The sequence below is a fragment of the Pezoporus wallicus genome, unplaced genomic scaffold, assembly GCF_028554395.1.
Source record: "Pezoporus wallicus isolate ANWC-B61680 ecotype Strahan unplaced genomic scaffold, APGP_CSIRO_Pwel_v1 contig_6732, whole genome shotgun sequence".
NCBI lineage: Eukaryota > Metazoa > Chordata > Aves > Psittaciformes > Psittacidae > Pezoporus > Pezoporus wallicus.
The window spans coordinates 598,901-613,745 of record NW_026638638.1 but is presented as its reverse complement, the minus strand read 5'-3'; the positions used below and the strand labels follow the sequence as shown (position 1 = coordinate 613,745).

Sequence of the window (14,845 nt, the reverse complement as noted above, 5' to 3'; positions counted from 1 at the left end):
TTGACTTTATATGTATTTATGTACCTATGGATAGCGAGAAACATATCCATCTAAAGCTTTTCATGTCAGCCCATCTATACAGACCCTTTCAGGATATTCCTGACTAAATGGAACTTGGCTCAAAATCTTCCTCCTGGTCACTTTGCACAGGTTTCCAAGTCAAGTGTCCTACTGGGGCCCCTCTCCATTGATAAAGACAGTAATTGCGTATACATAGGGTATATTCCCACCCAGAGCAAGAAAGCAAATGTCATAGAGACCAATACAACCATGTGCATGGTTCTGGTAGCTAGGAAGACATTGTTCTCAAATTAGGTCCTCAGCATAGGGTGTGTATAGCCAGAACACAGGCTGGCTTTGGCTGCATATCAAAGATGATTCCTGAGCCTGTAAGGCAGTACCAGTGATGTCACAAGGTGTTTCTGACAAGTCTTTCACAGCAGCATCGTTCATTTACTCAAGTGCATATGAAAACAACAAATGTTCTTTTCTTTCTAAACTCTCTCGTGGTGGTTGACAAAAGTGAAAGCTGAAATACTGTAAAATTATGTTCTTATCATTGATTTTCTTTTTATCACTTCCCACAGTTCTTTTTATTTCCTCTCACTACTGAGGCTGCAGAAATATCTTTGTATCAGTGTGATACTTCAGGGTAGAAAGACAAGGGCTGAAGTAATGTACTCAAATATTTATTTGTTATAACTTCAAAATGAAAGTGAAAGATACTCTTACATGCTCTGTCGGACTCCCTTATGCTATATGTCTTTGCAGACCACTATGTTCCTTTCCGTATATAAAATTAGTTCTGTTTAGAGCAGATTGTGAATGGAAGATTGTCCATTCTCTTGACTCTGTGAAACACATTTTGTCTTGGATTTGTTTGTTAATAGAAAATCACTTTTTCTTTTCCTTTCTTTCCTCTTTTTTATTTCATTTTCACTTGGAAGTGCCAGTTTGTTGAGAGGCTGACAGTCAGATGGGTGAAATCAGCGTTTGAAAGAAGTGGCTGGCAAAAAAGCTCTGCAATATTAATGTGTTTAGGAAAACCACTGAAAACAAAATGTTTATTGCCTCTTTAAATGCATGTTTATATACAGCTTTAAGTGGTTTATCTTACTGTGTACATGGAGCACTTGTTTTTAATTTTGTATTATCTGAAGAGCTGCAGTAAGAAGTCACTAATTTAAAAAATGGTATTTTTAATCTGAAGGATTGAAATCCAGGTTAGCAACTCAGAGGAGGAACAGAGGGGAGATTTTATTGCCAAAAAATGAGCCATATGTATTACATACCGATGATGATGTTTTGATTCTTTGAAAAAAATGACTTGTCTTTCATATAATGTTCTTGCTATGGTGCTTGTTCATCTATCCCTTCAGAGATGCTGGGACCAAATTTCACAGTCATATTTTGCATACTGTTCGAGATAGCTTGAAGCCAAGTCTGTGCCAAATAGTGGTTTCCTTTTTGGTTTGGGATGCCTGTTCCAACGGTATTCATTGAGTTTCATAGCAGGACCCTTTACAATTTCAGTGGGCAAGGTGGAACCTGTCAGGTGCCTCTGACAGATTCAGGCACAGGACAAAGATGGTGATCTCTGGTGTTTATCTGTTGGAAGTACAGCCCCAGGAGCATGGAACAATCATCCAGATTTCTTTTCGTCTTTCTCCTAGGGCAGAAGAAAGCTTTCATTTGTAAGGATTGTATCTAGCAGAGCTACAGAAAGGCTGATGGGAATGTGCTCATTTTACCTCTTTTGAATGTTACATAAGATTATTATTTATTTTTTAATATTTCCCTGAAAAATCCTTGCAGTATGTGCAGCTTATTCAAAGAACTGTTGAAGTTCTCTTAAGATGATTTTTGGCTTGGGATTTTGGACAGGTTTTGTTACTGTCATTTGAAATCAGCATCTGAGTCTTTGCTAAACCCTTTGTAAGGTTTCCTGGAGACTTTTTCCTCACCTAGACATTATTTATTTGCCTCTTCCGAATCACTCTGCTTAACATGTAGCACAACTGTGGGAAATTGGCCTGAAATTAATTGCAAAGTGCAGAGTGGACAGTTCTCTTACAGCCTTGTGACAACAGAGAAGTCCATGGGTAGTTTAAATGTTAGAGCCGTGGTGGAGGGGATGGTTGCACAGTTCTCTGAAGATCATTCAGTGCAGGGAGCCATGTCAGGGGAGTGAGTTGTGCACAGAATTGTAGATATGATGAGGGCTGTAATATTTATATCTCCTTAAGGAGGGAGCACTGCATTAAATGTAAAGCTACCGTAGAAGCAATCTGTCTGCTGTACTTACTAGGCTTGGTATAAAGCTTCAGTAAGTCTCCTAATATAAATTGACTTTGATTGGAGTATTGTTTTTGTATTTCTTCTGCAAGTTCAGGTTCCTTTTCAGTATAAATAGTCCTGCAGCCAAAATATTTGAACTGGTGTTCATCTGCCATTTCCCTGTCTGAGAACTGCTATCTGATCAAACCTATATTTTTTAATTATGTATTTATAGGCAGATGGGAGAATAGTTTACAGTCAATGTATGATCTTCCCTGCAAATCTTGGAAAATTGTGTTGGTTTTTTTTAATATTGCCTTATCAGTTTCTTTTTTTTATTACTGATGACTTCATTCTGTTTGAATTCAATGCTTCAGTTTCTTTGGGGTAAACTAATAGATTATGTATGCGATATTTGCACAGTGCTGATTGAATTCATCTGGTGAGTTTGAATGTGGTTCATATATTCACAGAATTGTCAGGAGCCAACTTGAAATTCAGAACTGTTTCATGAGCATTGCACAGGGCATCGTATTCATCTTGTGTTACTCAGGAGTGGGTAAAACTTTCATGGTAAGCTAGAATGCAGCTTTCAAAAGCCAATGTCTTTTACATTTGTGCCTATAAACAGTGATGGAGGGGAAAAAGAAAGATAAAAGAGCTGTGAAGCTCTAACTGTTCCCTGAAGAAATGAAGGTGATGCACTGACTGACCCTCTTTCAACCTGTTCTCCCCACCTTTCTTAAAATTCAGAACCTGCTGGCTGGTTTTGACCAGACTTGACAGGCAATTCAATGTTCCAAAGATACTGGATCCCTAAATTTCATGAAAATAAGCAGTCTGCTAGAGACGCCCAGGCAAATGCCCTTGCTTGAGAGAAACACTGCAGTGTGAACTCAGTCCCTAATCGGACACCAGAGAACCCACAGGAGAGAAGCGCAGGAAATCAGACTTCACGGAGCTGCTTGTTTCCACAGAGATTATGCTTGTGTTTTCACACTAATCCAGATGGATAGCTTCCCATGTGCTGCTATCTTTCATTCAAACGTTCCTACTCATTCTCATGGTTAGGATTTGTATTTTAATACGGCCTGGCAGAGGTTTGCTAAAGAAAATGCTGTCAGTCCCAGTCTTTTAATATGTATAATAATCTTGTTCTCTGCAACACCTTCTTCCACTTGCTGGCTAGATGGGTTTAAGCAGAAGGAAGTTCACCTACGGGAGAGCTCCATTAAACGGAGCACAGGCTGCTCTTGGTGCATTGATGCATTGAGGTTTTATGATGCATCGATATCAGCTTCCGTTTACAAAAAGGGGGGAAAAAATACAGTACTTTCAGATTACTTCTTCAGCCAGAATACCTGGAGATGGAAATTGGGTGTGTGGCCATTAGGGCACTGGTGACAGGCACTAAGACAGTTTGCAGAGAACTGCAGGGAGCCAGATGGGCTGGAATCAATCCAGACCTGTTGCCTGTATTTCCGCATTTTCCTCTCTTAGCTAGTGCTGCTTTGCGTAATGATGTTTGCAAAGCAACAGGGACAACACTTTGGACCTTATCTGTATGTTAGCAGCCCTAATTAGACTCTTTATCTGTACTCACAACTAAAGTCAGGGGATTTCACAGGTGGTGTGTTGCTCATGGACCAAGCTTCACTGTTCTAACTGATAGCCCCTATTAGCTAGTTCTCAATTCTAGTGTTTTGCAAACTGGAAATGGTTCTCCCCTGTTTGACAAGAATTCATGCAAGGAAGGAGGGTATTTATCTGTGGAAGGAATCAAGGGGAAAAGGGAATGTACTTTTTTCCCCTTAACAGTCCACAGTGTTTATGCAAGCTTTCTGCGCTGCCTTGGCAGATCATGAGAAAAATCGTGTATGCTCTGGAAGAGTTCAGTAAGTCAGCCAGAAAAGCCTGAAACCTCTGGGACTTTGTAAGAGTAGAGGGGCTGGATAATTTAGGATCCAGGGAAGGCAAGTGATTTAAGTGTTTGATTTTTCATGGAAACATACTGATACCGCAAGTAAACATTTCCAATCCTGACTGCATATTCAGTTGCATTTGCACTCTACATGGAATTTCCCTTCATTTCTAGTTAATTTCCAACTAATCTAGATTGGTATTAGATGCTAAAAAGTACTTCTTATTGACCTATTAGGTCTATGTCCAATCTTTTGTATGTGTTTTCCAAATTCATTTCTCTATGCAAATCCTATTAAATGCTTCCCCATATTCTGGCATACCTGTGTTGGAGGGGAGTGTGACAAGCTGCACCACAGTGTCTGTGCTCATATGAATAAATCTGTACTTCTCTAGCCCACTGTTGATGAGGCAGAGTTAAGGTTGCAGATTAAGAGAATATATGATGATGTTCTGCAATAACATTTGTCTGAGTTTAGGAATGGCCACAAATAAGTTGTATGACAATTCCCTGTGAATGCCAGTAAATGCTACTGAGCCGTACAGTCAGTATTCACCCCAATGCTGACTATAGCAGGGCTGAAATAGCTGCAGGAAACTTTTAATTTATTAATTTTAAATGTGGCTGTATTTTTTTTTATTCTTAGTTATTTTCATGATTCTTTTTTTAATCTTTCCATGTATAGCTTCAGCTTCCACAGTTGTGCAAGTCCAGCTGTAAGGTTTTAGAAGGCTCACCAGGGTCAAAATTTGCAAAGACAGATATGTATTTAACTTGATAAACTAAGTAACTCCACTAGCATAACCGTGGCAGTTTGCAGTGTGTGCAGTTCAGCATACAAGGAGTCTTTGTGGACTACTAAGTGGATTACTGTTTAATTACCACTTTAAAAAATGGTGTCAAGGTTTGGTAGTGTGCTTTCCCATCTCTCTTGTCTCCCCTGTATTTTCATGGCTGATGTTTTAGTTCTTCATTTAATTGGGAGGAAGATTGTTTTTGTAAGGTAAAACTTCTTTTTATGCGTCTCTGTGAATATAGTGTATTCTTTACCTTGAACAAATGTAATTTTAGGGGAATTCCACATTTAGCGTGGGAGCAAAAGGAAACATTTTTTTGGCAGCTTATCATCATCATCATCATTATTATTAAAATATGATAGCCATTTATAGCTGCTCATAGGAATGTTAAAAGTTTCCTTGTGCTCCCCCATCTGTCTGCATCCATCTGTTGTCTCTTGTCTTGCACTGGAATTGTTAAGTTCTTTGGACAGGGACAGCTTTTTAAAAAATGGGGCTCAAGTTCACAATTAGCAGCTTTATTAATACAAGAAAGCAAAGATAAGGGTGATGTGGGCCAGCAGGCACTGTGCAAGTCAGGACTATCAAATATTCATAGCCCATTTGTCCCAGGTGAGGCAACTCTGTGTGTGTGTTCATATGGGTGCCTGGTGTTAGATACGTGCGTACATCTGAGTTGTATTTAGCATTTTTATTTTCTCTCAGTGGCTGCACAGGTGGTGGGAATGCTGATCGTATCCAGAAGTTACGGAAGGAGTACCACCAGGCCAGGCGGGAAGGCTTGCCTTTCTATGAGGATGACGAAGGAAGAACGCAACCCTCTGATTACGACCAGCGTTGGGTAGGTCCACATTGTGATGCAAAATGCTTTTGCAGGGTTCAGGATTAGCAGAAGGTGCTGATTTGCCTGTGATTTCCAAAAATACTGTTGTCATCTTAACATGAATTTCGGGGGTTGTAGAAATAGGGAAATCCTTAATGCCAGCCCACCAAAGAAAATATGAATAACATGAAAAGCTGGCTAAAAATAACTTGTCTGCTCACCGTGTTTGATTTAGGCCCAGGTTTCCTCTCTTTAGGCCTAAGGTATGAAGTCGCTGCCAGATGTTGTCAAGTGGTAGAATCAAGGCTTTTCAGCAGGATTTATGGCACTCTGGCAGTTCATCCAGTGGTTCCCTGGGTTAAAAGAGCGTTAGAAGAGCAGACTCTCACTGTGCTTATCTGCAAAGTGAGAGGGAGGAAACCGAGGCATGTCTGCTCCTGCCTTTCTTTCTGCACACTGGACAGTAGCAGTCTGGCCACAATACATCCTCAGTAACTGAAATAAGTAACCAAAACATGGAATAATTTGCTCCTCTCCCACCAAAAGAAGTTAAAATATTACGCCTATACTATAGAGCTGTTACAGACATGCTGTATTCCCTGTTTCACACCACACAATGATGTATTATCTACCCCACTACCAAAGGTTCTGTGGTAGAACCAGAGATTAAATCAACAGTGCTGGATTTTTGAATGTTTTAAATAAATGCAACAGCTATAGTCTGTGGGATCACAACTGCAGTACTCAAGAGCTCCACCTGAGCAGGTTTCAGAGTTGGACTCTGTCTCTTTAAAAGTAATTATAATCAACCAGCATTCACAAATGTAACTTTGATAAGATGCAATTTATGCTAAATTTAAAATTTTAGTTTAAAAAGAGACAGAATTATGTTAAAATCTTAAGAATCTACATACACCTGAAGCTTGAACTAACCGTGGTTTTAACATCATAGGATCACAGAATAGTTAGTTTGTCCTCCAAACTATCAGTGTGAATGCTGAAGTGAAACCTTCAAGCATTGGGATTGTAGTCCAAAAAAGTCATGTGTGAGACTAGACTATTGCAGTCACGGAGAGGTTAGTAAAAAGGGTGGTTTTACATAAGTTATCCTACGTGTTTGTTCATTAACCCCTCAAATGTTGCTGTATATATTATTCTTACCCAGTTGCTGAAAGCACTGCCTTCAGCAAAATAATTCTTTCCTTAAAGCAGTTAACTTTTATCTACTGCCTTATATTTTGTGACCCAAATTTGGGAATATGCGTAGTTGCCATTCTTCTTCTGAATAGCTTTTGTAAACTAAAATTAGAATTTGCATCAGATGTGTCTTTCTGTTGAAATGTATGGTGTGATAAGCCTGACAGAAGCCCCAGACTGGGCCAGTGGTACCTCTTCAGCAGCCTGAGGTTTTCTGCTTCTTATCTGAAACTGATAAAGCTTTATTAATCCTCAGAGGAGGTTGAGATTTATGGTCCAGTGTAGTTTCCTGAGATTCACAAAGGTTTCTTCTAGGTAATCCTTTCTAAGCCTTTCCTATTAGGTATAATGCCCAGAGATTACTGATTTCCAAAGCTTTGCTTTTCCTGTGAGGCAAGTTGTCCTTGATCAGAGCACCTGAAAGGGAGCTTTAAGTATCTCAATCTTGAACTGATTCATAATAGTGGCACCAGGGTTTTTCTTTTTGTCCTTCCAATGCAGAATATTTTAAATGTCTCTGTTGTGAGGAATGGCAGTCTGATTAAAAATCAGAGTTTACCTTAAGGGCTTTAATACTCTGAAGTTTGTTGCTGCAACGGTTTCCTCTTGTTGAAGTGGTTTACAAATTTCAAAGAGTTCCGGTCTCTTCACTGCAACAATATCATCCGTTGATCCATCCAGCCTTGCTTTCATAAGCACTGTCTTTCAGTCTGGAAAATACTGTGGCCACAGCTTGCTCCCTTTGGACTCCTGGCTGAAATTTCTACTCTTACATGTAGTTTTACCTGTAAAATACCTACGTTACGTCAGTCCAGACAGAAAAAAATGGAACAACTATAGAATCAAAAATGTTAACAAGAAAACAAATGTCTCAAAGAATCTTGCCAGGAGAGTCCTTAAGCAATGTCACCTTTCCCACCTCAGACTGCTGACCCTCAGCAGTACTGTGCTAACGCAGATTGAACAACAGATGATGTTTTCCACCTTTGCTCATCAGTGAAGAGGCATGCTGATGACTAATTGCATAATTATAAATAAATAAAAACTCATCTTCAGGATGTCGGGTCTTTCTTTAAAGACAGGCAGCTGAGGAAGAGGAAAACCTTCTGGTATAAGTTTTCTTCTTTCCCACAAGAGGTTACGGCACAAGGGAAGCTGCAGCTGGAAAGGAGATCTCCCTATTTTTTTTAATACTCTGTTAGTTCTTTCTGTGCTTTTGTCAGTCAGCTGTTTTACCTAAGTCAGCTTTCCTATAAGATATCTTTCTAATGTACAGCAGCTGCTGTAATCACTTCCCACCATCTCATGAAACATGCAGATAAGTTGGGAAATAACAGAGGATAATTTGAGAAGACACAATCCCATCACAAATCAACAGCTTCAGAAACGGACCCTGGGTCTTGTCCTCCCCAAAAAGTATCTGAGAACCTATGAGGCAAATTTCTATCTGATAAAGCTGACATTGACAAGTGGCCTTTAGCTGACACTGTAGTGGGGCAGAATTTCTAATAGAAGGGGTATTTCTAACAATCTACTTTTTTTTGAAAGTGGGATAAATCAAGTTAAAGTGCAGAGCCGGCTGAAAAGCTGGCATTGTAGGGGAAAATGATCTCATGACAGGCAATTGGGATCCATAAATGTTTTAAAAATAAGGTCAAAAATTCATTTTAAATAGGCCTGCTATTCTCTCATCATCCATTTCCCACCCACCCCACCCCCCACCCCCCCCCCGCATCCATTTTCCAGTTTTCCTCTGTTCTTCTCATCTGTTGCAGGATGCATTTTTTGCTCTCTTGCGCCTTCATTCTGCTCTCCCTTCCCCACAGTCTGTTCTTTTTCTTTTTGTAAGTAACTGAATAATTCAGTTTAGTGTGTCTCCATAAACAGACACATGTATATAGCACTGTCTGTGCTAGAGAGCCAGACCCTTTGAAATTTTCCAGTTCCTTTGTGCTTTGGTTTGTTGTTGAGGTTTGCGTCCTTTGGACTCATCCCCACCCCTGCCAACCCCCTTTTATGTTTATAGCTAGGATAGATGATAAGCCAAATGCTATAGGGTGGATCACAAGGCTTAAAGTAAACCTCAGCTAGTTAACCAAAGGACAGGCTGATGATAAGTATAGATATTGTGTAGGAAAATGAATGCCTGTTGTTGTCAGTGTAATGTGAGATTACCCTGAAATTCTGACACCTAGGGTATATCAGGAAGTCTCTGCTCAAGACAGAGTTTAGGCATGTGCATACCCACTCATGTCTTAGTTGGACATGAGCTAGTGAAAGCGCTCATGAACTTATCCTATACAAATGTAATCCAGGTTTATGGAAAGAGGCATAATATGTTTATATACTATTATCATATACTGCAGTGTCACTCAGACCCTGAGAGAACCATGTAAACACTAAGCTGCAAGAACTTAGTCTCCTTAGGAGCTGGAGGACTTTTTCGTGAGGCACATCTTTTCAGGGCTTTATAGTCAAAGACTGATACCAGATCATGCGAAATAGCAAAGGAGCTGTCAAGACAAACCTGTGAAGTTAGCATCTGCACTTGTATTTAAGGGCATTTAAATAACGAGGAATTAATAATTTATTTGAGGATTTACTTGGATTGTCTTACACACTTTTTACAAATCCAGTTACTTAAAACATCAATTCTTTCCTTCAGGGTGGCAGTAAATCCTTGAAACTTTATCTTTTTAATGTATGTTCAAGGACTGTGTGTAACACCAGCCACGTTGCAAATAGTTCTTCACCTGTTAGTGATCACATCAGCTTCACTGTACAAAACTTCGTGTTAACTGGTTCTAAAAGCTATTTCCTTATTTGCAGATCAGATTTGCAAGCTGATAAATAACCTAAAGATATAAGAAAAGCTGTCTCTGGGTACTAGCTGTGAACATTTCTGTTGAAACAAACCTGTAATGTACTGAGTTTTGTCAGTTCCCAGTTCAGAGTATGAAAGAAGAATCATGCCTGTCTGTGTTAAAGGCCAAGTACTTTATTGTGTGCCTGGCAGGGATCCAAGCCTAAAAATCAACCAGAACAAAAAAAGGAGGGTTAAGAACTGCATTATTTTTCCATAATGTGTCAAAGGGTTCTACACTTGCTTCAGGATGAATAAGGAGCTGTTTATACTTTTCATGATCAATTAATTCCAGGTTCAGGATGTTGCATTTCAAATAGGTTAGGTTCCCAAAACGCACAGACGTTTGTGTTGGATCATGGTTAGAAACCAGAATTCCAGCTTCTAGAATAATAACATTCCTGTCTTCTAGCGCAATGGGAGAAGCTGACAATTTTATGTACTATGTGAAACCATATAGCAGAAACTGCTGTGAATTCCAGACTTTCTGAGCCCACATACTAATAGTAGAAAACATTGAATTAAATATATAGATTCATGTACTCAAAGTACAGCTGCTTTGAAAACCATGGATTGAAAGTATTTGTGTATATGTTATTAAAATACTAATTAAGATAGTATGCAGAACATTTTATTCGGATGTATGATTAACTTACCAATCAAGGACTTTTTATGGTCACTTCTTGTCTCTGTATAATGAAGGTTTCAGATCGGGATGTATTCTAAAGAGCCGTTCAAACTAAACAGGGATTTTGAAATTTACAGGCTGGCTTTTGGGGGTAAGTTTCAGGGGAAATTATTTTGGAGAAATCCCTGCCAAACCTCATGTGAAAAATAAACTATTCCAAATGGCACATGCAAAGAGAGCCAAATTCAATTCCATTAATTCTGGTAATAAAGAATGACTCTTAAAACTGGTTTGGAGTCATTCCTACTTACACAAAGGTTGAATTTGGCGTAGGTTATCTGAACCAGAAGGGAGTCTGAAATGCTCATGTCTTCATGCTTAACACTGTGTACACGCTCTTATTTACCAAGGGAAACAGTTCTGGTGCCATATGTCGTCTTATCAAAGTCCACCGGTACTGTTTGTACCCTACAACAGTATGTGAGCTCCAGAATTACATTGTGCCATCTATGCCGCAAGGTACCTCGTCACACAGGTGCTTTCTGTTGTATTTCAATAATTTCTCTTACTTCATCCAAGTAGTTGAAGGAAATCAGACAAAAACACGTGGTGGTGCAGGGCTGTGGCCATCCTTCCTGATTCACAGTACAGAGAGGTTCCACATTAACACATGTGCCAGTGGTCATGTCCCTTGCAGTTAGGAGAGGTTCTTCTGACGTTGCCAAAATGGAGAACTTGAGTGGGGAGACCACGGAGATCATGACAGCTGCCACAGATCATGTTGATATGGTATGATGGGCCCTGGAGGTTTTCTGTTGTATATATTTTTCCTAATTGCCCACTATGTTTAGGGAGGCAAGAAGCAAACCTCCAGCTGGTAATTATATTGATGAGGGGAGGTTGTGGGTATGTAATCTATGCTACATCTGTGCTGAAGAGTTACTACATTTGGGCACACAGGCCACAGCTCTGCAGCTTTTATTCTTTGGAGCACAATTTCGTGGGCACAGAAATAGCCTTTTCAGAGCTAGGCTGTAGTCTGGTTTCACTGTAGTTCCAAGTAGCGTGGTAGCTGGGTCTTTGCAATTTGCTTAAGTTCTGGCAAGCTTCTGCCAGTATAGTCTTTAACAGCTTTCTGTATACTTCTTGATCACTCCATAGATAGGTAGCTGTGTGGCCACTTCCCCTGAACATGTGTGCACACTATGTCAAATCTCAGGCCAGCCTCACATGCAGAAGGTGCAGGAGGACTGAGATTTTAACATGAAGCCAGGGAATGTGGGGTTGCTGAATCTAATACTTTGCACTTTGAACTTTCATTACACTCAGTGATATGTACTTCTCCAGGACAGCTTGGTTCCAACCCCTAACAAGTCAGTGCCCCACATACCATAGAATCAAATACAACTGCTCACAAGCCTGACTACAAGGTGGAGGAGGGGGGAGAAGTAGGTTTCCTTTTAAAATTGACCTCCTCTTCCTCAGGCCATTAGTAAGAGGTATGCTTCAATTTCTGGGAAAGGGCCCTGGTTGCAACCACGCTCATTTTTTAATCACAAGACAAGTCTGTAATGCCACAGAATTCATGTCTGAAGCTGAGCATGCGCTTCGGCATTTGTTAGACCAGCCTGAAATCAGGCCTCAGACTTAATCCCTTCTTAGGCACAAGCTTTTGCCTTTACTACCAGCTATCTGGTGCATTTATCAAATAGGTGCTGACACGAATGACTTCTTTTTGAATTCTCACAGCTTAATCTCCCTGGGTTATGTTCTCGTTCAGTGTGTTGCTGATGAAAAAGAAATCTCTTCCCTAAAAAAATACTGACGATCCAAAGAGTTGCCTAGCTACTGTTGTCCCACACAGCACCCTGTTTCCTAAAGGTGCTGGTCACTGTTCAGTTTTGCCTGCTGGGGATGACATCCCACTAAAGCAGATAGCAGTTTTGACAAAGGACTGCAAAATTTGTCCATTTAACATAACGGAAAGCAGAATGACCCAGTGAGGCAAACGGCAGTGGTTGCCCAGCGTGTGCAGAACAGGGTCAATCTTGAAAGAGGCTGGGTCAAGCAATACAACTATGTCATTGAGGCTGTTACAGAGTACAGATCCTTTATTTGTTAAAGTTAAGTATGTGACTGCAGCCAACTGAAATAATGGACTTTTGATTACTTTTGATTTCTGGATTGAGTTCTTCTATTGTGTATCTACACAACACTTTTCATTATTGCAGCACAAGATCTGAGGTGGAAGCCTTGGGTCTTCTTGAGTTTTGCTGAAGTTCCTCACTGCAAAATGCATTAGCAGAGCTGCTTGTTAAATTTCATCCTAGGCGTGGTTTCAGCAGTCAGGGTGTCAGTGCTCTGGCTATATTGTCTTGCAGTTAAAAAACACTAAAAAGTTCAAGATTTCTTCACAGCCAAGGTGTGAAAAGTAATTAGAATGTATCACTGGATGCTGGGTATAGCAATTATCTATGAATATATAAAGGCTCTATTTTTCTCAACAAACAGGCGACATTGTTATAATTATTTAAAATGAAAAAGAAAGTCACTGACTCAGACATGGAGAGATTGGGAGGATAACTTTATTAGTTCCCAGTCTAAGGTCTGCAGTGCAGATGCTAATCTAATATCAAGACTGCATTAAAATAAAGTACAAAAAAATGGGAAAAGAGAACTCCATTTACCCTGTAAGGCTGGTGCTGTACAGGAGTTTGGCTTTTCTGCTCAAGTCCAGCTCCTTTCAACTTTCAACCTCAACTCTAGCTATTAAAGAACACTGGGAAAAAGGAGTGCTAGCACCTTTTTGCTTGCTCAGTATGGGTTCCAACGGAACACCTTCCTTCTATTGAATGTGCTGAGATTTGAGAAGTTCTGCAAAAGTTAGTATCAATTTCATTTTTGTTTGCAATTGTTTTTAAAACGTTCTTGAAGTTTCTTGCTTTGTTTAGTAAATGGAACTTGCAGACAGGAATTTCCCAATGAAGAAGGGAGCCTGATAAAATACTGGCTCTATGCAACCTAATCTGAAGGGTTGGTTTTAATCTGATTTGGTTTTAACAATAAGAAAGCGAGAGGGACAGATACTGCTGCCTGTGGTTTTGCTGCTTATCAAATGGCCTGGCTGCTAAGTGTCATATTGCCCAGCGTTGAGGAGAGCTGTTCCAGCTGAACTGTATGTCGTAAGTCTTGTATGATAGGAGATATTGAGTCTTCTGTAATCCAGGTGATATTGGGATGTCTGCCTTCCAAGCAGAAATACGAGTTCTGGCCCTGCTGCCTTCAGGGGGTCATGCTACTCAAGGCAGATAATGTGTGAATAATCCAGCGTCCCATAGTAGCATAGATTTCATAAAGTAGCGTATCAAATTCAGCATGTATGTTGGAATGCATGCAACTAAACAAGAGGACAAATAGTGGTATCTCATCTAAAATGCAGTCTGGTCACCAATTGTAAGATTTTTCTGATTTTCTTGCTAGGCTGGAAGTAATGATTGTCAAAATTACTATTGCAAATAATGCACTCTTGGGTTAGGAAGACCAGTGCTGCACATGACAACAAATAACAGCAGTGGAATAATGGCAGTGGCTCTCAAGAAACATGGATCTTGGGGAGGCCCAGCCTGGGTGCTTTTACACCGTCAGGTATTCCAAGGAAAGTTAGAGTAGCAAATACCTAGAGTGATATTGTGACTTTGAAGTTATGGTATGACTCAGACCAAAGTGATCAAACTGGGGTGCTGAGGAGATCCAAAAGTTTCTTATATTGTAGTAAGCATGGTTATATTAAATTATATCCTGTATAATTTGATGGTAACTCTTTCAAGGTAAGATAAAAATTTATAATTTGAAATACGTTCCTGTGCCTTCCATCCCTGGTCTGTCATCATCAAAACAAAGTAGTTCTGACAATCTAGATTCAGTCTTTCCTGTGGAATGATTATAGGGGAATTTAGCAAAATACTATCTAATGGTCCCCACCAGTGGATCAGTGTGAACATTTGCATTTGAAGCTAATTTTCAAAGTATTTCTCTTAATTTGCTAGGAAGATACGTGTCAAGTTAGCAATTAAACTGTAATTTGGTCACTGAGGTGTTTACGCGGATTAATAGAGCTCTCTCTTAAGCGTGTACTCCTGGGTTTGACATAATAGCTATACTGCGTGGTAGCATGACCCCACTTGAGTTTCACACACACATGCACAAAATCAAATTCCATCACATTTTAATGCAAATTTTACCTTTGCAAATGATGGCCTGAAAAGAATGAGTTTCCATGGTAACCTTAGGGAACACATAACCTGTTTATCATAACTTCTCCATGAAGCAAGACAGGGGG

The 14,845-nt window shown here is 39.9% G+C and overlaps 1 protein-coding gene across 3 annotated transcripts in view; it reads left to right on the top strand.

Annotated features, from left to right (window-relative positions):
* The window catches only part of PARD3B (par-3 family cell polarity regulator beta), a 424,254-nt gene that overhangs the window by 367,306 nt on the left and 42,103 nt on the right, over positions 1 to 14,845 (top strand). For all 3 annotated transcript variants that reach the window (XM_057411714.1, XM_057411715.1, XM_057411713.1), the window contains one exon: positions 5,701 to 5,836. In XM_057411714.1, the coding sequence (XP_057267697.1) occupies positions 5,701 to 5,836 (136 nt within the window). The remainder of the gene's footprint in view (positions 1 to 5,700; positions 5,837 to 14,845) is intronic.